At 49.0% G+C, this 23,827-nt stretch overlaps 1 protein-coding gene across 1 annotated transcript; it reads left to right on the top strand.

Annotated features, from left to right (window-relative positions):
- The first annotated feature begins 5,717 nt into the window (after nt 1-5,717).
- LOC103173188 (epidermal differentiation-specific protein-like) lies at nt 5,718-17,056 on the top strand. Its single transcript, XM_042333639.1, has 2 exons — nt 5,718-5,890; nt 15,334-17,056. Exon 2 carries the CDS (start codon nt 15,393-15,395, stop codon nt 16,431-16,433), a length of 1,041 nt encoding a protein of 346 aa, XP_042189573.1. The 5' UTR covers nt 5,718-5,890; nt 15,334-15,392; the 3' UTR covers nt 16,434-17,056.
- The last annotated feature ends 6,771 nt before the right edge of the window (nt 17,057-23,827 follow it).

Here is a 23,827-nt window from a genome sequence, read left to right as displayed (position 1 = left end):
GAGCCAATCAGGAGGACCTCAGTCTTGCTGACATTGAGTTGCAGAAAGTTGTTCCTCGTCCAGGACTTAATGTCGGACAAGCAGTAGGTCAAGACGCCAATAGGACGCTCCTCTATCACCCCAGTCCTGGCCAGACTGCACTGGCTCCCTATCCCAGAGAGGATCGATTTCAAGATCCTCATCGTTGTCTTCAAGTCCCTGCACTCCTCTGCACCCGCGAACTCTCTGACCTCCTCTCTCCTCAGCACAGCACCCGTTGCTTTCGTTCCTCCGGGTCAGGCCTCTTCCTTGTCCCCCGAGTCCTCCGCTCCACCCTCGACGGCCGTGCCTTCAGCCGCTATGCCTCGAGGCTCACTCCCTTCATCTCGCTCCCTCCCTTCCCATTTTCAGGTCTCTGCTGAAGACCTTTCTTTTCGACCGCACCTTTGGATATCTTCCCCCCCCCTCTCTCCTCCCCCAGCCCTGGCTCGGCCCCGGGATCCATTACTGTAAAGCGCTCTGAGACGCCGTCCAGCATGGAGGGCACTATATAAATCCAAGTTGTTGTTGGTGTTGTTGAATTCCTGGAATTCAGAGTGGAGGCAGAGAGGTAGAGTTGGGTGTCATCTGCATACATGTGGAAATTTACCCCATGTCTGCGGATGATGTCACCAAGGGGGAGCATGTAGACGGTGAAGAGGAGGGGACCGAGGACAGAGCCCTGAGGAAGACCGCACGAGATGGGGGCTGGAGGAGAAGCCGGTTGCTGCGACGAAGTGGAGGGTAGTGTGAAAGGTAGGACCTGAACCAGTCAATGACAGAACCTTGCTGGTTGAGGTTGGAGGAGAGGCAGCGGAGGAGCATTGAGTGGTCAGCAGTGTCAAAGGCGGCGGAGAGGTCGAGGAGGACGAGGAGGCAGAGGGAGCCCTGGTCACACATGGTCAGGATGTCGTTTGTGACCTTGACCAGAGCAGTTTCCATGCTGTGAGCAGCACAGAAACCCGATTAGAGGGGTTCAGGGAGGGAGTGGGAGGAGAGGAAAGAGGGAAGCTAGGAGGCAACTGCTCTCTGAAGGACCTTGGATAGGAAAGGGAGGTTTGGGATGGGCTGGTAGCTGGATAGCTGCGTTGGGGCGAGGGAAGGTTTCTTCAAGGTTGGGGTGATAGTTGTTAGAAAATCCAAATAAGAGACACTCGCTCGAATGGATTATATTGGATCTTTAATACTCAGATCCCAATGGGTTAATACACTCGGTTAATTGCCTGCTACACATTTTGTAGCCCACACAGGCACGGCCACCGTCCCAACTACTTACTAGTTACGGTCGTACCGGACTCCTAAACACGTCAACTGCCGAGTGCATTAATTCAGAGTATCCTGCCGAATCCCTATTTGTTAGAAAATCCAAATAAGAGACACACGCTCAAATGGATTATAGTGGTTCTTTTAATTCTCAGAATCCCAGTAGGTTAATACACTCAGCCAATTGCCTGCTAATCACACATATAAGGTTACATAAGACTATATACTTGTATACAAATAACCAAATCATAAAACCAAGTTCTAGCAGGTTCTTTCAGGTTTTCCAGCTTTCAATCAAGGAGAACAGGAGCCTGGGGTTGCCCTTCACCTCCAGGATTAACCTGGAATAGAAGGACGATTTGGCTGAGATGAGAGCGGACCAGGAGGTTTTGATGACGTCTAGCCAGATGTGCCGATGGACTGTAAGGCTAGATTTGAGCCAAGTGCATTCGGCAGCCGCACCTGGGCCTTAAGTGAGCGGAGGTGGCTGGTGGCTGGTGAACCAGGGTGAGAATCGGGAATAGGAGACAGTTCGGGAGGTGAGCAAGAGCATCGAGTTTGGTGAAGAGGGTGCTGTGGAGAAGAGCGAGCACAGTGAGTGGGTTGGTGCGAGAGGTGGGCCAGAGGGGGAGGAGATCAGAGGACTCCAGGGCAGCGGAGAGGGATTGCGGGGAGATCTTCTTCCACTGGCGGTAGAAGACCGTGGTAGGTTTGGAGGCAGTGGTGAGAGGGATATGGGAGTTGAGGGAGATGAAATGGTCGTGAGAGATGGCCTTGTCAGTGGTGATGACATCCAAGACGCTGAGGCCTTGGGTGATCACCAGGTCACGCGGGTGACCGTGGGTGTGGGTAGCAGAATCTTTGTAGAAGGAAAGGTTGAGAGAGGAGAGAAATCTGAGGGGGAGCAATAGGGGGTGAAGTGGAGGTTGAAGTCGCCTCGGATGATGAGGTGGTCGGAGCAGAGGCAGAGGGAAGCAAGGAGGGTGGAAATGTAACATGAACTATTACATAACGGGTTAAAAACATCTTGCGCTGCAGTGTAAACAGCCCTTCACCCTCTAATTGTATTGTTTTTGTGCTGTCTGTATCAGTAAAATTGGTAAGCCTCCTACCTACTGGCAAAGGACCAAAAGATCTCCTCCAAGGGCTTTCTTGCCTTACTAAAATTTATTAGTAAGGAGTATCACTATGCTTGAGCAGTTAACTTGACAGACATTACAAAGCCATGCAAGAGTAAAATCTACTAATCAAGAAAATTGGAAAACAAATATTCATGTGAGCAAACTATTTTGGTTGGATAAGATTTATGTATCATGTATTCTAAAAAATATATATACTCTGTATAATCACACATAATTCGAAATTGTCCTGGTCGGGTATTGCAACCTGAAAGAATTTCTTCCCTTACTGCAGCAAGTCAATAAAGCTTACAATTGTGGATTGTTGAAACTGTCTTTGGATTGTGTTTTATGCAGCGAAGCCACGACAGAGGGTGGAGTTGTCAGCGATTAAGGTGGTGGAGGATTTTGGGGGGCAGTAAAGTAGGATTTTTAGAGGGAGTTGTGAGGGATGGCAGAGGGTAAACTGTTCGAAAGAGGGGAATGAGTCAGTGGAGTAGGGGCATAGGGCAAGTGACGCCCCGGATATGAGGGCCACCCCGCCACCACGACTATTGGGTCATGGGACATGGTTGTAGGTGTAGCCAGTTGGTGTGGCCTCAGTGAGGGGGAAGGTTTCACCTGGGGTGATCCAGGTTTCAGTGAGGGCCATGATGTCAATGTTCTCATCGAGGATGAGTTCATTGATGGCCAGGGTCTTGTTGGAGATGGAGCGGACATTATGAAGGCCAATGCAGAGTGGACAGTTGCCAGGAGGATGTGTGGGATGGGAGGGGGTAGGGGAATGGTTGGGAGGGAGGGTGGCGATGCGGATGAGGGAGGGGAAGTTAGCCCCCGCGGTCTGGGTCCGGGGTGGCTTGCGGCGGTGATGGGGAATGGGGCAGTCGGTGTGGCTGCTGCTGGACAGCCAGCGCCGAGTGCCACGATGAGCCTGGCGAAGTAGAGATAGGAGGCGGGGAGGGCGGAGAGAGTGCAGGACAGAGCGGGAGAGTTGCAGAGAGGGGGGCATTTTGAGGGAGGGCCAATTCGGGTCGGGGGCAGCAGTCAAGATGCGCACGCTGGGACGAGAGGCGGCGGGTTTCGTAGGACATTATCAGCCTGCAGAAGGCTGGGGGCGAGAGGTGGTGCAGAGGGGGAGGGCGCTCATTGTGGGTAGCAATGATAGGTTGACAAAATGAACTTGACTGACTTTAAAACCACATGAAATGTGACTTCAGTTATCTTAACCTTCTGGTCACATCCCAGACTTAGCTAATTCAAAGAAATCATAACACTTTATTACTCACCTCACATAATGAGACTCTTTCTCTGGGGATATAGCATTCACTTTCCTTGTTTCTTATTCCTGAGTTCAACTTCCTCAACAGCCAAACACACAACAGCAACAACTAGTTTTGGGGGTAGTGGCTGAAATCACGACCACCGATGGTGGAACGGAGGTAACAAGGGACTTGCAGGAGGTCGGAGCCAGTCGAGTGGAGGAAGAGTGATGTGGGTTAAGCAGGTCAGAGAGGTCGAGAGTTGCCAGGGGATGAATGGATTTGAAAACAAGTATGAGGATCTTCAAATCAATCCATTTGATGACAGGGAGCCAGTGGAGCCGGACTAGAACACCTCACAATACAAAGTTATATTTACATTGCGCCTTTCATATCGTATTTCACGCAGATATTTTCTCCCTGGAGAAGGCTGTTTAACTCTTCATGTCTCTTCATTTTTCTAATTTGCCTTAATCCAGACAGTCACTCGCTCAGGTTTCCTGCACCTGTGCAACAACAGCAGCCTCCACCATTGCCTCTCCCCCTGGGTGTCAAGCCTCTCACCCCCACTTTCGTTGTTTTGGTCAGCCCCGTGTCTGACACAGCCAGAAACCCATCACTGGGCTAAAGAGTATCCAAACCAAACTGAGTTCCATGTGTCCCACCGACACATGGACATTCCCATGTATTGGAATGGAATGTGCACACTCTGCCTGGAGGGTTCCATCCTATTTACCTCATTCTGGACCGTTTTAGGCAGAGTTTCAGAATAAGCCAAGGCTTTGGGTCCCCAGAATTGAGGTCCTGCTGAAGTCTAACCAGCTAAAAAATTTAAAGGGATTATTAACCCCAATTCAGAGAAATCTGATAATAATTGATTACTTACCTCACTCAATGGGAACCTATCTCTGTGTGCATAGCACTTAGCAGCCAATTGCGCACAGCAGTGTCCCACAATCGTGGATTGAGGTGACCATTTTATTATTTATTTGTAGGAATTATTACCCCCAAAAAAAGTATTCCGCCAATTAACTAACAACTGGATTCCTACTTACTGCTTGTTAAACATAGGTGTATGGAGCAAGCAAACTTGCTCAATGTTTCACCCTGCCGGGAATCGAACCCACGTCGCCTGCTTGCGAAGCAAGTTCTTTAACCACTGAGCTACAGGACTCCACTGAGCTACAGGATGTACATTCGAAAAGTAAAAATTTGCATGGTTACGGGGAAAGAATGGGGGAGCGGTTCGAATTGGATAGCTCTGTGACCCATTGCACCTTTCCCTGTCATTGCCCACCTCCGCCACTGCCTCTCACCACTGGCCACCGAGACCCTGATCCATGCTTTCATTGCTTCCCAGCTTGATTAGCCCAACTGCCAGCCCACTGGACTTCCCAACTCTTCCTTCCACAAGCTGCATGGTATTCAAAACTCTGCAGCTCGTGTCCTCTCCTGCACCTGGGGGCACCCTTGATCTTGCTGCCCGGCTTCACTGGCTCCCCATTCCTCTGAGTATCAAGTACAAAACTCTTGTTCTCATGCTAAAAGCCCACCATGGACTTGCTCCCCCCTACCTCGCTGACCTCCTAACCCCGTACCAGCCTGTCCACTCCCTCCACTTGGCGGACACCAACCTGCTTCAGGTTCCCCAAACTTCCTGCCCCACCATTGATGAACAGGCATCGCTGCTCCCAAACTCTCAAATCTTTATCCCGCAATCCCTCCACCTCACCCCCTCACTTGTCTCTTTGAAGTCCTGTCTAGAAGACATTCTTCCTCAACCAGATGTGTATGGAGCAAGGAAATTTGCTCAACATTTCGCCCTGCCACGAATCAAAGCCAGGTCTCTGACTTGAGGGGCGAGCGCTCTAATCACTAACCTGCAGGATTTCACTCTATCACATTACTCACACACCCCACCTCCAGAGCATGAAAGAGATAAGAATTGTTGGCCTTATGCCAGCTGTTTCCAATGAGAATTATTTTCTTGAGAATTACACTTCCTTGAGGGTCCGGCAATTCTTTGGAAATCAAACAATCTGCTCAGACGTCAATATCCCGCCAATCCACTGGAAGACTTGCAGTCGCCTCCCCCTGAGCAGCTCCATATAAACTGGGCTTTACCCCATCACACAAACCAGAACTTCCTCACCTCACACTCCACAGCTGCCGATCTTCTATCAGCTCCACACAAACAACTGTCTGTGACAACAAACTGCTCAGAGCACACACGTAAGTACATCTCCAGAGCTCGGCATGCCGGTCGCACAGTGTAGTGGGTGCGTTTCTCTGTCTCTAACGCTGACCTGGGAATGGGGAATGGACAGTGTAGCGGAACTTTACTCTGTATCTAACCCTGACCCGGGATTGCATGTCAGGTTAGAGCAGTGTTGGCCAACCTGTCAAAAAGCGGCCCTCAGATATTCGCACAAGTCTAGGTAAGTCCGTGTTTATCTGTAGTGTGTTTTTAGTTTAATCTCAATTGAATATTTCTTGATTTATGGCACAAGAAATGTTTAATTAAGAAAATATATTTTGTTGTCCGACCATAAACGTTGGCCACCACTGGTGCATTACTCTGTCCTGGACTTCTTCCTTTCATAGGAACATAGTAATTGCTGATGAAAAAAGACCAAGGTCCATCTAATTCATCCCGTAAATTAATTCATCCATGTGCTAGAATAATGCAGATCTCAGTCACTGATCTCACAGTGCGGGACGGGCAGTGTAGTATGAGCTTTGCTCAGTTTATAGCCAGTGCTGTTGCTAACATAGGAATAGGAGTAGGCCATTTAGCTCCTTGAGCCTATTCTGCCATTCTGTTAGATCATGGCTGATCTGTACCTGTGAGTACTGGATGGACAAGGTAGAGGAAGCTTCACCTTCCTTCTGCTTTTCTCTGCAACGCCCATCGTGGCTCTCAGTGTTGGTTGTCCCAGAGCAGCCACCCCAACTGTCTTATCACTCACTCTCTCAGCAGCAACCTCCTCAAAAACAACAACAACAACAAGATTCCATTTATAGAGCGACTTTCACGTCGGGAGGACGTCCCAAGGCGCTGTACAGTAGGGTCAGGACCCGAGCAAGGGGGGAAATGGTCAGGGTGAGGGGAGGGAAGGGAGTGAGTGAGGAGGGGGGAAATGGTCAGGGTGAGGGGATGGAAGGGAGGGAGCCAGGAGGGGGTAGAGAGTCGAGAAGGGAGCTGAAGGCACGGTCAAAGAGAAAGGTCTTGAGACCTGCCTTGAAGGAGGAAAGGGAGGAGGCAAGGCGAAGGCATTGGAGGTTAGAGTTCCAGAGCCTCAGGGCTGAAAGACTGAAGGCCCGGCCACCAATGGTTGGGCGGTTGGGGCGGGGGATGCGGAGCAGACCGGAGCCAGAGGAACGGAGGGTACGGACAGGTAGGTAGGGGGATAGTAGGTCGGAGAGGTAGGAGGGAGCAAGGCCGTGAATGGCCTTGTAGGTGAGGATCTTGAATTCGATCCTCTGGGGGATGGGGAGTCAGTGGAGGCGAGCGAGGGCGAGGGTGAGGGTGAGGGCGTGGGTGATGGTGAGGGTGGGAGTGATGTGGTCGCGGTATCTGGTGCGGGACAGTACACGAGATGCAGAGTTCTGAATGACCTGCAGTGTGGAGGGAGGGCCGGGAAGGCCGACGAGGAGAGAGTTCCTATAGTCCAGCCTTGAGGTGATAAAGGCGTGGACCAGAGTTTCAGCCACATGAGGGGTGAGGTAGTGCCGTAGTTTGGCGATGTTCCGGAGGTGATGGAAGGCGGTGCCAGTTGTGGCGCGGATATGAGGGAGAAAGGACAGCTCAGGGTCGAACAGAACACCGAGGTTCCTGATGGCTTTGAGAGGTGGAGAGTGCGGCCTTTGATGCTGATGCTGTCATCGCCTGAGGTGCGGAGGCGCTGACTGAGCCAATCAGGAGGGCCTCAGTTTTGCGCACGTTGAGCTGAAGAAAGTTGTCTCTCGTCCAGGACTCGATGTCGGACAGGAAGCTGTCAGGACATCGGGGGTCATGGAGTTGAGGGTAGAGGAGGAAAGGTAGAGTTGGGTGTCATCCACATACATGTGGAAGTTAACCCCATGTCTGCGGATGATATCACCAAGGTGGAGCATATAGAGGGTTAAGAGGAGGGGACCGAGGACAGAGCCCTGAGGGACACCGCACTAGACAGTGCGGGGGGTGGAGGAAAAGCCGTTCATGGAAACAAAGTGAAGACAGTGGGAGAGGTACGACCTAAACCACTCAAGGACAGGGCCTTGAAGGTTGAGGTGGGAGGACAAGCGGTGGAGGAGGATAGCATGGTCATCCGTATCGAATGCTGCTGATCGGTCGAGGAGGACGAGGAGGCAGCGGATGGTCACACATGGTCAGGATGTCATTGGTGACCTTGACCAGGGCGGTTTCTGTGCTATGGGAAGCACGGAAACCCGACTGAAGGGGTTCCAATAATGAATGGGTGGAGAGGAAAGAGCGCAGCTGGGAGGTCACAACTCGTTCCAGGACCTTGGACAGGAAGGGGAGGTTGGAGATGGGCCGGTAGCTTGATAAGACAAACACCCCTTCTTCCTTCGTCATCCATATCCATATCCTCTCCAACTCTCTCTGCTCCTCAAACTCCATGGTCACTTCTCTCCCACAACCCCAAATCTTCTCTATACCACTCTGCCCATCATCAACAACAAAAACAAGATTGCATTGAAAGAGCACCTTTCACGTTGGGAGGACGGCGGGATGGGGGGAGCGAGGAGGGGGTAGAGTCGAGAGAGGAGCTGAAGGTACGTTTGAAGAGAAAGGTCTTGAGACTGGCCTTGAAGGAGAAAGGGAGGAAGCGGCGAAGGAACTGGGGGATGGAGTTTCAGAGCCTCGGGGCTGAGAGGCTGAAGGCCCAGCCACCGATGGTAGGGCGGTTGGGGCGGGGGATGTGGAGCAGACTGGAGCCACAGGAACAGAAGGTACGGGCAGGTAAGTAGGGGGATAGTAGGTCGGAGAGGAAGGATGGAGCGAGGCCGTGAATGGCCTTGTAGGTGAGGATGAGGATCTTGAAATCGATCCTCTGGGGGATGGGGAGCCAGTGGAGGCGAGCGAGGGTGGGAGTGATGTGGTTCCGAAGCCTGGTGCGGGACAGTACACGAGCTGCAGAGTTCTGAATGACCTGCAGTGTGGAGGGAGGTGACCTGAAGCCGATGGGGAGAGAGTTCCCATAGTCCAGCCTTAAGGTGATAAAGGCGTGGATCAGAGTTTCAGCAGCGTGAGGGGTGAGGTAGTGCCGTAGTCTGGCGATGTTTTGGAGGTGATGAAAGGCGGTGCCAGTTGTGGCGCGAATATGAGGAATAAAGGACAACTCAGGGTCGAACAGAACACCGAGGTTCCTGATTGGCTTTGAGAGGTGGTGCCCCCCACCAGCAAACCTATCTGTATTTCCCTCCAAAGTGTCCACTCCCTCTCCAACAAAGCCATTACTATCCATGACCTCATCCTGGATGAGCACATTGATATTCTTGGGCTTACAGAAACCTGGCTCTCCCCTGGTGACCCCGTTCCCCTCATTGAAGCCTCTGCTCCTGGCTACACCTTTTACCACAATCCCCACCCCAACCAACTTGGTGACGGGGTGGTCCTCATCTCCCAAGCCACCATTGGCCTATCCCCCTATTCCGCTGGCTGTTTCTCCTCTTTTGAGAACCTCATCTATTACCATCCCTCCTCTCTCTCCCTCAAAATCCTCCTAATTTACCACCCCCGATATTCCCCCCCCTACCCCATCCCCAAACTTACTTGCTCCTTTCTCACCAATATCTCCTCTCTCCTCTCATCTCTGTCCCTCTGCACTGAACACCTGCTCATCAACCTCCATCTAAACTCCCCCTGCGCCACCTCCTCGGATTTCACTGCCCTACTCCCCTCCCTAAACCGCACCCTCCACATCAACTCACTGACCTACAACCGTGGCCACTCCCTTGACTTCGACTATTGGCATTCTGACCGACTGCCTGTCCGACATCAAGTACTAGACGAGGGATAACTTTCTCCAGCTGAAAGTCAGCAAGACCAAGGCTCTCCTGATTGGCTCGGCAAGCGCCTCCGTACCTCACGTGTTGGCAGCATCAGCCTCCACGGCTGCACACTCAACCTCACTGAGCCAGTCAGGAACCTGGGTGTCTTGTTTGACCCTGAACTGTCACTTTCTCTCTCACATCCGCGCCATGACCTGCACTGCCTACTGCCTCTTCCACAACATTGCCAGACTCCTCAGGCTGCCAAAACCCTCACCCACGCATTCCTCACATCAAGGCTCGACTATGGAAATTCCCTCCTCATCAGCCTTCCCAACCCTTCCCTTCGCAAGCTGCAGATCATCCAAAATTCTTCAGCTCGTGTACTCTCACGCACCAGGCTCCGTGACCCCATCACTCCCACCCTCACCCGACTCCACTGGCTCCCCATCCCCCAGAGGATCGAATTCAAGATCCTCGTCCTCACTTTCAAGGCCATCCATGGCTTTGCCCCCTCCTACCTCTCTGACCTGCTGACTCACTGCCAACCTGCCCACTCCCGCCATTCATTGGGCTTCGGCCTGGTCCTTGTCTCCCACCCTACCCGTCCTACCATCGGTGGCCGGGCTTTCAGCCTCTCTGCTCCCACAGTCTATTAGATTTGTTAGACAAGATTTGCCTTTACCAATCCATGTTGGCTGTCCCTAATTAACCCATATTCTTCTGAATGAAGATTTATTCTGTCCCGGATTATAGTCTCCAGGAGTTTCCCTACTACTGATGTTAGGCTGTACTGGCCTGGAGTTCCCAGGTTTGTGCTTCTGCCCCTTTCTGTACAGAGGAGTAACATTGGCCACTCTCCAGTCCTCGGGCACCACTCCTGTGCCCAATGAAGGTTGAAAAATTGTAGCCAAAGCCTCCGCTATTTGTACCCGTACCTCCCATAGTAACCTCGGCTGCATCCCCTCCGGACCGGGCCACTTATCAACCTTGTCAGTACTTCCTCTCTGTTTATACTTATCCTGTCCATTTCCTCTACCCTCTCCTCCGATACTGTGGCATTTGGTGCTTCCACTTCTTTTGTGAAGACAGATGCAAAGCACTCATTCAGCACATCAGCCATTGCCCTCTGCCTCCACAATAAGATTTCCCCATTGGTCCTTAATTGGACCCACCCTACCTTTGACTAACCTTTTTTCCTTGACATATTTGTAAAATATTTTAGGATTCCCTTTTATGTTACCCGCTAACCTTTTTTCGTATAACCCTTTTGCCCCTTTTATTTCCTTTTTCAAACCTCTTCTGCACTTCCTATATTCGATTTGGTTGTCTTCTGTATCTTGGGTTTGACATTTGTCATACACCTCCTTTTTCTGCTTCATTCTAGATACAATTACCTTCGTCATCCAGGGAGGTTTCGAAGCCCTACTTTTCCCTTTAGTGGGAATGCATTTATTCTGAACCCGAGCTATCTCATCCTTGAAGACTTCCCACTGCTCTTTAGTTGTTTTACCTGCCAATCTTTCTTTCCAGTCCACCTTGGCCAGGTCCCTTTTTAACTCACTGAAATTTGCCCTCTTCCAGTTGAACATCTTCCCCTTAGATGGTTCCTTGTCTGTTTCCATATGCACTCTGAATCTAATGATGTTGTGATCGCTATTGCCCAGATGCTCTCCCACTGAAACCTGCTCCACTTGCCCTACTTCATTCCCCAGAACTAGATCCAGCACTGCTTCCTTCCTCATTGGGCTGGAAACGTACTGATCAAGAAAGTTGTCCTGTATGCATTTTAGGAATCTTTCCCCCTCCTTGCCCTTTGCGCTGTTGTTTTGCCAGTCTGTGTTGGGATAATTAAAGTCCCTCATTATCACGACTCTATTGGCCTTCATCTGTCTGAGATCTGCTTCCAGATCTGCTCATCTATTTCCTTCCCACTGTTTAGTGGTCTATGGTATACCCCTACCAGTGTCACAGCTAATTTTTTGTTCCTTAACCCTAAGCAGATAGATTCCGTTTTGGGGCCCTCCATCACCTCGACCCTTTCCACAGCTATAACCATATTTTTGATTAACATTGCCACACTCCCTCCTTTTTTTCCTTCCCTATCTCTCCTGAATACATTATAGCCAGGAATATTCAGCTCCCATTCCTGTCCTTGCTTGAGCCAAGTCTCTGTTATTGCGACTACATCGTATTCCCCTATGACCGCTTGAGCTGCAGCTCACTGATCTTGTTTGCTAAACTCCGTGTATTTAGGCACATGCACTCCAAGACCAACTTCTGTTCTGGACTTCCGCCCCCTTTTTTTTTCTTCAACTTCTAGCCCTTCGTTTTTTGCATTACATTCCCCCCTCAAAACTAGTTTAAACCCTCCCCAACAGCATTAGATAGCCTGTCTGCAAGTACACTCAGCCCAGCCCTGTTTAGGTCAACCTATCCATATGGTACAGGTTCCACCTGCTCCAGAAATGGTCCCAATGACGCAGAAACCTGAAGCTCTCTTTTCTGGACCATTTCTCCAGCCAAGCATTCATATGCTTGATCCTGCCATTCTGCTACTTATTTGCCCGAGGCACAGGGAGTAATCCAGAGATCTTGGACCACCTTGGACATTCGATTCTTTAGTATCTTCCCCAGCTTTTGATATTGACCCTGTAGAGTCTCAGCCCTTTTTTTTTACCAATGCCAAGAATCCCAACGTGGACCACCACTTCTGGATGTTCTCCTTCCCCCTGAAGAATTTTGTCCACCCTTTCTGCGATGTCTAAGACTGTTGCACCAGGGAGGCAACATACCATCCTTGACTACCGTCTTCTGTTACAGAAACGTCGGTCTGTACCTCTCACTGTTGTATCCCTTATGACAATAGCATTGCTCCTGTTACCCATGTCCTCCTGTTCCACCAATCGGCTTTTACTGTCCTCCCTGGAGATATCCGCAATCTCAATGTTCAGTACAGAGTACCGGTTTGAAAGAGCTACACTATTCGAGGCATTCTGCCCAGCCCGTCCCCTCTTCCTACCATGCCGGACAGTCACCCAGTCATTTTCCATCTGAACCCTCAGTGTGTGGGGTGGGGTGACCACCTCTTGAGGTGTCTGGTCCATCAAATACTCACATCCGTTGTACAAGTTTGCTGCCCAAGGCTCCATCACCCCTCTCTCAGCGGTCCCCTTATCTGCAGGACTGATGAAACCATCCTGTCCCTGAGCATTAACCAGATGTAAGCATCTCCCGAGCCTCAGGGGAGTGATGCTTTCCTCCAACATACTGTCCAGGAACGTCTCACTGTCCCCGATGGAGTGCACCTCGGCTTCCAGCTCAGCTACTCTCAGGTGGAGCTTCCTGAGTTGCAGACACTCGCAGCAGATGAAGTTGCCGGGGCTCAGGGCCCTCCATTAACTCCCACATGTCACAGTCCTCGCATTTCACTGCCACATCATCTTCTCACACAGTGTTTTCTATATTTTTTAATTTTTTGTGTTTTTGTTTTATTTTGCTGTCAGAGTTGTAGTTTCTGACAGTTTGTCGATGTTTGTCCCTGGTTCTGCTGTTGAAAAATGACTTCACACCAACGTCACTTTTTCTTTTTTAATCGCTCTGACAATTCCAACAGTTTACCTCAGCCTCCGCCTCCGCCCTGTCCTGATTGCTCTCCCGAGTTGAAGGAAAGATTGTGCAAACTTGTTTGTTCATGTGTATGTATATTGGCCACTAACTCGCCTGAAGTCAGAACAGACTTGGGAAAGGCAGAAGACAAGAATGTACTTGACAAAAAGACCCTGCTATTTACTTTGTTTTTCATAGATTCATAGAATGTTACGGCACAGAAGGAGGCCATTCGGCCCATCGAGTGTGTGCGGCTCTTTGACAGAGCATCACTTTCACTAACCCCAATCACCAGCTTTCTCCCCATAACCCCACAAACCTGTCTTCCCCCGATACCTGTCCAGTTGCCTCTTAAAAGCTGTTATTGAATCGGACTTCACTGCCCTTTCGAGCGGATCATTCCAAATTCCAACAACTCACTGAGTGAAAACATTTCTTTTAACCTCCCTTCTGCTTCTTTTGGTAGATATCTTCAGACTGTGACCATGGGTCACAGACACACCGACCAGCGGAAACAGCTTTTCCTTATCTCGCCTGTCAAAACCTTTCTCTATCAGGTCCCCACGTAACCTTCTCTGCTCTAATGGAAGAAGTCCTAACTTCTCCAGCCTGTCCTCATAGCTAAGGTTCCCCATTCCTGGTATCATTCTCGTGAATCTCCTCTGCACCCTTTCCAGTGCCTTAATATCCTTCCTGACGTAAGGTGCCCAGAACTGGACGCAGTACTCCAGATGAGGCCTAACCAGTGTTTTGTACAGATTAACCATAACCCCTACTCTTATACTCTATGCCCTACTAATAAAGCTCAGTACACCAAATGCCCTTTTTACTGCCCTATCTACCTGCTCCACTACCTTTAATGATTCGCTTACTTGAACACCCAGATCTCTCTGTACGTTCACCCCCCTTAAGATTGCGCTCCCAAGTCTATATTGCCTCCTATCATTTTTACTCCCTAAGTGAATCACCTCACACTTATCCACATTGAAATCCATCTGCCACATGTCAGCCCATTCCACCATTCTGTGTGTGTCTGCCTGCAGTTGGTTACAGTCCTCCTCACTATTTCCTACCCGACCTAACTTGGTATCACCTGCAAACTTGGAAATAGTGCTCTCTATGCCCAAGTCCAGATCATTAATATATATTAGAAAGAGCAGTGGTCCCAATACCGATCCCTGGGGGACACCGCTGCACACCTCCTTCCATTGCGAGAAACACCCATTAACCACCACCCTCTGCATTCTGTCACTCAGTCAGTTCTTAATCCAAACGGCCACTGTCCCCTTAATACTGTGGGCCTCTAATTTTTGTATTAATCTCTTATGCGGTACTGTGTCAAAAGCCTTTTTGAAATCCATGTAAATAACGTCCACCCCGTTTCCCTCATCAACCCTCGCAGTCACCTATTCAAAAAATTCTATTAGATTTTCAAGATTTACCTTTAACAAATCCATGTTGGGGGTCTCTAATTACCTCGTGTTCCTCTAAGTAGAGATTTATTCTGTCCCGGATTGTGGTCTCCAGTTGCTTTCCTATTACCGAAGTCAGACTGACTGGCCTGTAATTTCCGGGCTTGTCTTTCTGCCCCTTTTTGTAGAGTGGGGTAACATTAGCCACTCTCCAGTCTCTTGGCACGACTCCTGTATCCAATGAAGATTGAAATATAATGGCCAAAGCCTCCGCTATTTGAACCCGTATCTCCCACAGTAACCTTGGGTGAAACCCATCTGGTCCTGGTGACGTATCAATTTTGAGCCCAGTCAATCTTTTCAGAATTTGTATTCTGCTCTCTAGATTGGTAATGATATCCTTCTGTATCATTAATATGAGCACATCAAACAATTATCTCAGTGTCGCTGTGAGCTTGATTAACTTGTCCAAACGTCCACTGATGATTCACATCAGCAAAAATTATTACATTAGAAGGTGTGAATTGACGATTGTTCCATATTTGGTCTGTATCGCAGTCTCTAGTTACAGTTCAATCTAGAATCAGTCTATCAGCACACTTAACTCACTCGGGTGCAAAGAATATAAATTGAGGTACCTTTACATTCTCTCTGCAGACCTGAAGCTCAGACACCCTCTTCACTCACAGACTCGCAAGTCAAGAAGCGCTAACAAGATGAACAAACTTGTTGTCTATGAACATCCCGATTTTAAAGGGCTTTCCCGAGAGTTCACTGAAGATGTCCCTGATCTGGTCGCACTGAGCTTTGACAATATCATCTCAAGCTTGGAGGTGTTTGGCCAACCCTGGATCTTGTATGAACATCAGTTCTATTGTGGAAATATCCGAGTGTATGAAGAAGGTCGCTATAAATTTACCGAAGGGTTCGGTGATACGATCTCATCAATGAAACTGATCCAAGATGACCTGAGCAATCCTCGCATAACTCTGTATGAACATCCCAATTATCAAGGCATATCCAGAACCTTCACCCAAGAAACCAACCTTGTTTTTGGCGACATGAATGACAAAGCTTCCTCCCACGTTGTCCAGGGTGGGGCTTGGGTTCTCTATCAACACCCCAACTGCGAGGGGTACAGGTTTGTGGCAAGAAATGGTGAAAGTGTCCCTGATTATGGTTTCATGTATTTCCATGATCGTGTATCCCACATCCGCCCTCTGAAGTCCGGGAAGCCTACGATTAAAAAGGTGACTGTCCTTTGGGATGAAGCGAAGACAGAATCAAAGCAGCAAACAATTGATGAAATTATCAGTGAAAATCAAACCCCCTACGAGCAAGCTTTCACAGCCGCCCAGTCCATTACTAAGGAAGTGAACATTTCCCAGTCTTTAACCTTCAGTCAATCCAGTCAAATCACCCTTGGCAGCACCTTCAACATGTCAGCTTCAGTGGATATGTTTGGTATCCAAGCTGGCATGAGCCTTGAGCTGAAAACGGAGCTTCAGTTAGGATTCCAAGTGGAAAAGGGCAAAACAGAATCTAAGACTACAACCATCAAACGTGAGTTCACTCTCCCTGCCAAGGTCCCTGCCAAGACAAGGCTGAAGATTGGTGTGGTTCAGGAGCAAGTTACCTACGATCTTCCTGTAGAGATGGAGGTGTGGATAGGATCGGAGATGAAACGAGAGATGGCAAATCTGCACTGCAATGATGGGAGTAAAGTTACTCTCATCTATAGCTCAGAGCAGCTGTAGTGCGATGTGCTTGTTGACCCTTTGTGCGCTTGCAATATTCTGGGTTAATTTGTCAAGTATAGCTTTACCGGTGTTTCTGTTGTTGATAGTTAATTAACACTTTGCATGTGATTCAGTCACATATAGATTAAACTGAAGGAAAAGGAAGAGCGAGCGAAAGAGAGAGAGAGAGAGAAAGAGAGAGAGAGAAAGATTGAAAGAATATCAAAAATAAGAAAGGATGAAAAACAGAATGGAATAAAAATAGAAAGTAAGAGACAGTGAGAAAGAAAGAGAAGGAAGGAGAGAAAGAGAAGACATTGAGTTACACATTATATTACTATCGCTGCTTGCTCCTCTAATGAAGCGTATATCTTAATCTAAATTCCCTTCTTCCCATAATCACTAACACACTTCCTCCGCACTTGATTCCATTTATAGCACTCGCACAACCACCCCTGACAAACAGAAGAGAAGGAAAGAAAAAGAGAGACAGAGAAAGTAAACGTAAAAGGGAGAGAGACCAGAAAGTATAAATGAAAAAGTGGGATAGGAAAAAGGAAGGCATTTAAATATTTAATGCTTATTTCTAAAGCTTGTTAATGACAATTTATTGAATAAAAGGTGTTTGCTTTTGCATTACATTTAATTTGTGTTTCCATTTTATTCCCACACCTGTTTTACACTTCATGATCACACAGATATGGTAATAATGTCCATCCAACAACGTGATAAGGTGCTATATCAAATGCGAGGACTATTATTATTATTTGCAGATTAGACAGGGGGTCGATGGCTCAGAGATTTGGCACCAATGTAAGGAGTCACAGCACGATATCAGGCTCTGCTGTCTGATCGCACCGCAGATAATAGATGGAAATACAAGAGTTTTTATTACTTCTTATGCCTCACCCCCTCCTTAGCCTCCTTCAAGTCCCGCCTCAAGACCTTCCTCTTTGACCATGCCATCGGTCACCCCCCTTCCCCTCCCCTCCGCCCTCGCATGTCACATGAACTTTCTTCTGGGGGGCGGGAGGAGGGGGTTGGGGTAAGCAGGTAAAACCTCTGAGTCAGTCTCTTCCTGAGCCAGGTGGGTCCACAGTATTCCAGGGCACTGCTGATGACGGTACAGCCCGGCCCGGCTCATCAGCAGGACTTGGAAGGAGAGACCAGTCACTGGGGGCAGGGAATCCTCCCTCTCAGCTCCTGTTAACCCTGCAAACTGAAGTCCTAATGGGTAGGGTGGTCCGAGCTGGACAGGCAGCGGAGAGCTTGCCAGAGCTTCCCAGACAGTGCTATCAAGCTGATGGCAAGCTCATTCAATGTCAGCAGTTTCCCAAACACACTCTGGGGTCCCCAAGCCTTGGCTCTTGGCAGCCTGTGTCTAATCCTCTCCAGAAGTAAAGCAGAGTGAGTTCTCCCAGAGAGAGTGCTCGTTCCATTCAATTGAATGCAACAATTATTATCAATTGATATAAAATTAATCTAATGCAGGCAGTTTGTAGGACTTTGCAAAAATTGGTTCGCCCACAAATTGCACACAGTTACACCAGTTAATAGAATATCCTGCAGAGTGCTTTGAGAGGTCTCAACAGCTTAAAACAGGTGCTATAACAGGTGGAGTCCTACAGTTCAGCTGTTGGAGCACTCGACTCCCAAGTGAGAGTCCTGGGTTCGATGCCCAGCAGGGTGAAATGTTGGGCAAGTTTCCTTTACGCCACATGCCTCTGTTTATGTAGCAGTAAATAGGAACATGGTTGTTGGTCGATGGACGGATGGATCACTTTTCCGGGGTACTAATCCCTTCAAAATTACATTGGTCACTCAGTCCACGACTGTTTGTGGGACGCTGCTGTGCGCAATTGGTTACCCCGTTTTGCCCACAAAATATACAGTAAATTCACTTGACAGTATATTCTGAGAAACTTTTTGAGACGTCTCAAAGACATAATAAGGCGCTATATCAAATGCAATGATCATTAGATAACAATTTTTAATCATTTAATTGAAATTAGTTCAATTCCAGGCAGGTTAGGGCGAAACCTTGGGCAAGTTTCCTTACTCCACACAGAGCCTAATAATAATCCCTCCAAAACCCAAAACAATAATAAATTGATCATTTTCAATCTACGACTGTTAGTGGGACATTGCTGTGCGCAATTGGCTGCCGCGTTCGCCCACAAATATACAGTCAATTCACTTTACAGTGTGTTCTGTGAAGCGCTTTGGGACGTCCTCCCGACGTGAAAAGTGCTGTATCAAATGCAACGATTATTATTATTATAAACTACAATGAGCAGTGCCTCCATCTCCTGATGACAAGTGGAACTGCAGCATAATAGGAAAGCAAACATCACATGAACTGTCGGAATTACAATAATAATCCATAATAATAATCTTTGCAGTTGAAATAGCGCATTTCATGTCTTCTGGACATCTCAAAGCGCTTCACGGAATATACTGTAAAGTGAATTGACTGTATATTTGTGGGTGAATACCCAGAATTATACTCTCATTACAGTCCGGACATTTTTTTTCGCTCAAGCCCCTATGTCGGGCCTTTGAATTCACAGTGTAGAATGCATTGTCAGAGATGCCGTCCTTTGGAAACGATGTTAAACTGAGGTCCCATCTCTCTGTTCAGGTATATGTTAAAGATCCCACGGCACGATTTAAAAAGAGAAGAGAGTTTCTCCTGGTGTCATGGCCAACAATCCTCCAGAAAAAATTGGTCATTCGCTTCACATCTGTTTGTGGGATGTTGCTGCAAGCAAATCATCAGCCATGTTGGCCTATAAATGCACAGTCACTACATTTCACAGTAAAGTTTGTGACGTGCTTTGTGAAGTCTTGATGACATGATAAAGTACTTCATCAAATGCACACGAGCAGCTGGAAAGGCTGTGTAACAGTGATTTTAATGCCATTGTAGCTGGTTAGACTCCATCAGTTACCCCAATGCACACCCTGGGGTACCAATGACTAGGCTTTTGCTGACCTGTGTCTAATACTCTCTGGAGTTATTGAAGCAGCGGATGTCCCTCCAGGGAGAGAGTCCAACAACAACAACAACAACAAGATTCCATTTATAAAGCGCCTTTCACGTCAGGAGGACGTCCCAAGGCGCTGCACAGTTGGGTCATGACCCGAGCAGGGGGGAAATGGTCAGGGTGAGGGGAGGGAAGGGAGGGAGCGAGGAGGGGGGAAATGGTCAGGGTGAGGGGAGGGAAGGGAGGGAGCGAGGAGGGGGAAGAGAGTCGAGAGGGGAGCTGAAGGCTCGGTCAAAGAGAAAGGTTTTGAGACCGGCCTTGAAGGAGGAAAGGGAGGAAGCAAGGCGAAGGCACTGGGGGATGGAGTTCCAGAGCCTGGGGGCTGAGAGGCTGAAGGCCCGACCACCGATGGTAGGGCGGTTGGGGCGGGGGACGTGGAGCAGACCGGAGCCAGAGGAACGGAGGGTACGGGCAGGTAGGTAGGGGGATAGTAGGTCGGAGAGGTAGGAGGGAGCAAGGCCGTGAATGGCCTTGTAGGTGAGGATGAGGATCTTGAAATCAATCCTCTGGGGGATGGGGAGCCAGTGGAGGCGAGCGAGGGTGGGAGTGATGTGGTCCGAAGCCTGGTGCGGGACAGTACACGAGCTGCAGAGTTCTGAATGACCTGCAGCTTGTGGAGGGAGGTGGCGGGAAGGCCGGCGAGGAGAGAGTTCCCATAGTCCAGCCTTGAGGTGACAAAGGCGTGAACCAGGGTTTCAGCAGCGTGAGGGGTGAGGTAGTGCCGTAGTCTGGCGATGTTCCGGAGGTGATGGAAGGCGGTGCCAGTTGTGGTGCGGATGTGAGGGAGAAAGGACAGCTCAGGGTCGAACAAAACGCCGAGGTTCCTGACTGGCTTTGAGAGGTGGAGAGTGCAGCCTTGGATGCTGATGGTGTCAGCGCCTGAGGTGCGGAGGCGCTGACGTGAGCCAATCAGGAGGGCCTCGGTTTTTCGCACGTTGAGCTGAAGAAAGTTGTCTCTCGTCCAGGACTCGATGTCGGACAGGCAGCTGTCAGGACATCGGTGGTCGTGGAGTTGAGAGTAGAGGAGGAAAGGTAGAGTTGGGTGTCATCCGCATACATGTGGAAGTTAACTCCATGTCTGCGGATGATGTCACCAAGGGGGAGCATGTAGAGGGTGAAGAGGAGGGGACCGAGGACAGAGCCCTGAGGGACACCACATGAGACAGTACGGGGGGTGGAGGAGAAGCCATTCGTCGAGACGAAATGAAGACGGTGAGAAAGGTACGACCTAAACCATTCAAGGACAGTGCCTTGAAGGTTGAGGTGGGAGGACAAGCGGTGGAGTAGGATAGCGTGGTCGACCGTATCGAATGCTGCCGATAGGTCGAGGAGGACGAGGAGACAGAGGGAGCCCTGGTCACAGATGGTCAGGATATCATTGGTGACCTTGACCAGGGCAGTTTCTGTGCTATGGGCAGCACGGAAACCTGACTGAAGGGGTTCGAAAAGAGAATGGGTGGAAAGGAAAGAGCGCAGTTGGGAGGCGACAACTCTTTCCAAGACCTTGGAGAGAAAGGGGAGGTTGGAGATGGGCCGGTAGCTTGATAGCTGCGACGCATCAAGGGAGGGTTTTTTCAGGGTGGGCGTGATGATGGCAGTTTTTAATGGAATGGGGACAGAGCCAGAGGAGAGGGACAGGTTGATGATGGTCCACATTCCATTCTAAAGGAATTCCCATGGAATCGGTAGGTTGAACGCACAGAATTCTCAGTTTGGTTTGGAGACCACTTCTCTGCTTATCCCCTCTGTTTGGCGAACTCAGGCATATTGTACATCCCCTGCCCAACCTGTCCATAGGAACATAGGAACAGGAGTAGGTTATTCAGCCCTTCAAGCCTGTTCTGCCATTTAATTAGATCATGGCTGATCTGTATATATATATATCTATATATATTTGATCTCTCTCTATATATATAGATCAAAGGCAAGGATTATTATTATTATTATTATAACAGATCCCGGGGCAGAGCCAGGGGGAGGGGGAGGAGCCAGGGGAAGGGGGTGAAGGGGGGGAAGGTGACCAAAGGCGCGATCAAAAAGAAAGGTCTTCCACAGAGACCTGAAAATAGGAAGGGAGGGAGCGAGACGGAGGGAGTGAGGAAGGCAGTTCCAGAGCCTCGGGGCATAGTGGCAGTTTTTATTTCTTTAATTCATTCTACTTAATTCATCTTTTCACGACATGAACAATACTAATGATTCTTATACTATAATCCCTGTTGTGGGACCTTGTTTGTTTAATATTTTTATAAATGATCTGGAACTGGGAATCACAGGCACAGAATGCACCAAGCAGATGAAGGTAGTAGATAGCAAAGCTGAACAAGATAGGTTTCAGGAGGAGTTGGACATACTTGGGAATTGGGCAGGTCGGTGGCAGATGACATTCAATGTGGAGAAATGTACTTCGCATGAGTACAGAAAATCCTGAAAGGGACTATTATTTGAACGGAAGGAAAATAATATGAATGGAAAATGAAAAGGACCTGGGGGTCCTGATTGACAATAAATTGAAGCTCTCCTAACAATACGCTTTGGCAGTGAGTAAAGCAAACCAGATGTTGGGATGTATCAAAAGATCAAAGCAGCCGAAATAGTGGGGTAATCCTGCCACCGTATAAATCATTGGTGAGACCATACGTGGAGTAATGTGTACAGTTCAGGTCACCACAGGACAAAAAGGATATTGTGAAATCAAGAAGATACAGAGGAGAGCAACCAAAATGATTGAGGGAATGGAAGGACTGGACTATGAAGAGCGAGTAAGTAAATTGGGCATTTTCACGCCGGAAAAGAGAAGACTGAGAGGTGACATGATTGCTGTCTTTCAGATTACAAAGGGACGAGGCAATGTAGATCATGTCAGTCTGTTTCAACATGGGGCAGGAGAGAGGTTGGAGAGCTTTTTCTCAGCGTGAAAAAAATGTTGTAGAGCTTGGAGAATCGGAGAGGGATACAAGAGAGGGGGAAGGAAATTGTCAGTGATGGACTTGTCTGTGATGGACAGACCAGAGATGTCAAGGCCATGGGTTTGATGAGGTTGAGAAGGTGGCCACGGTCATGGGTGGGGAAGTATTTGTGGAGGGTGAGGTTTAGACATCAAGTCCTGCATGAGAGCTAACTTTCCACAGCTGAATGTCAGCAAGACTGAGGCTCAACTATGGAAACTCCCTCCTTGTCGGCCTCCCCAACTCTTCCCTCCACAAGCTGCAGATCATCCAGAAGTCTGCATTTCGTGTCCCTACCTACGGCAGCCGAGCTTTCAGGCCCTCTGCCCCACCCTCTGGAACTCCATCCCACAATCCCTTCGTCTTGCTCTCTCCCTTATCTCCTTCAAGGCATGACTCAAGAACCTCCTTTTCGACCGTGCCTTCAGCCACCCTCCTACCCTCTCTGCCCTCGCTCACCCCAACCCTGACCCCCACCAAGCTTGGGTCCTGATCCCCGATTGTTCAGCACTTTCGAATGTCTTTCCGACGTGAAAGGCGCTTTATAAATGTAATTTTGAATACAAGGATATTATACATTGTAAGAAACTCCCAGTCAAGGCCAGAGAACTGGAAATTGTTGAAGTCTCACTTGAACACTGTGTTTGGGGCCCTGGACAGTGGTATGGGAGGAGGTGAAAGGGCAGGTATTGCATCTCCTGCACTGAAATGGGAAGGTGCCGGGGGGAGCAGTGGAACTGTTGGTGGTGATGGAGGAATGAAATGAACCAGTGAGTCACAGCGAAAAAGATCCCTTCGGAATGCTGAGAGGGGAGGGAAGGGGAGGAAAGATACTTTTAGAGGTTGGGTCACGCTGGAGGTGCCGGAAATGGTGGAGAATTTGGTGGTGTGGAAAGTGAGGACCAGGGGTAGCCTATCATGGTTCTGGGATAGGGTATCTCCTCCCACCCCACCTCCTGTAAAGACTCCATTGCCTCTTCTCAGTTCTTCCACTGCATCTTCTCTGACGATGCCACCTTCCACGCCAGAGCAGCTGAAATGTCTTCCTTTTTCCTCAACCGAGGATTCCCATCCACTGTGGTGGACAGGACCCTTAACCGTGTCCGCCCTATTTTCCGCACCACTGCCTCCACCCCTTCTCCCTCTTCCCAGACCTGTTGAGTGTTCTCAGCAGCTTCTGTTTTTGTTCTCAGATTTCCAGCATCTGCAGTATTTGATGTTTTGTCTTCACTTTACAGTATATTCTGAGAAGCACTTTGAGACGTCTAGAAGACATGAAAAGCGCTACATCAAATACAAGGATTATCATTTATTGTTATATTATTATTACAGAATTCCATAGGCCCTCAGAATATAAGAGGTTAAACTTCAACAGTACGTTACGTAACGTCGCCCGACTCTGCCACTACCTCACCCCTGA

This window comes from Callorhinchus milii, unplaced genomic scaffold, assembly GCF_018977255.1.
Source record: "Callorhinchus milii isolate IMCB2004 unplaced genomic scaffold, IMCB_Cmil_1.0 Scaffold3, whole genome shotgun sequence".
Lineage (NCBI taxonomy): Eukaryota > Metazoa > Chordata > Chondrichthyes > Chimaeriformes > Callorhinchidae > Callorhinchus > Callorhinchus milii.
Note: the sequence above shows the minus strand (reverse complement) of the source record. Positions and strands in the feature narration are given on the sequence as shown.

Bases quoted from the DNA above. Each gene is read 5' to 3' on its own strand.
- LOC103173188 (XM_042333639.1), top strand. From the start codon at position 15,393: ATGAACAAACTTGTTGTCTATGAACATCCCGATTTTAAAGGGCTTTCC.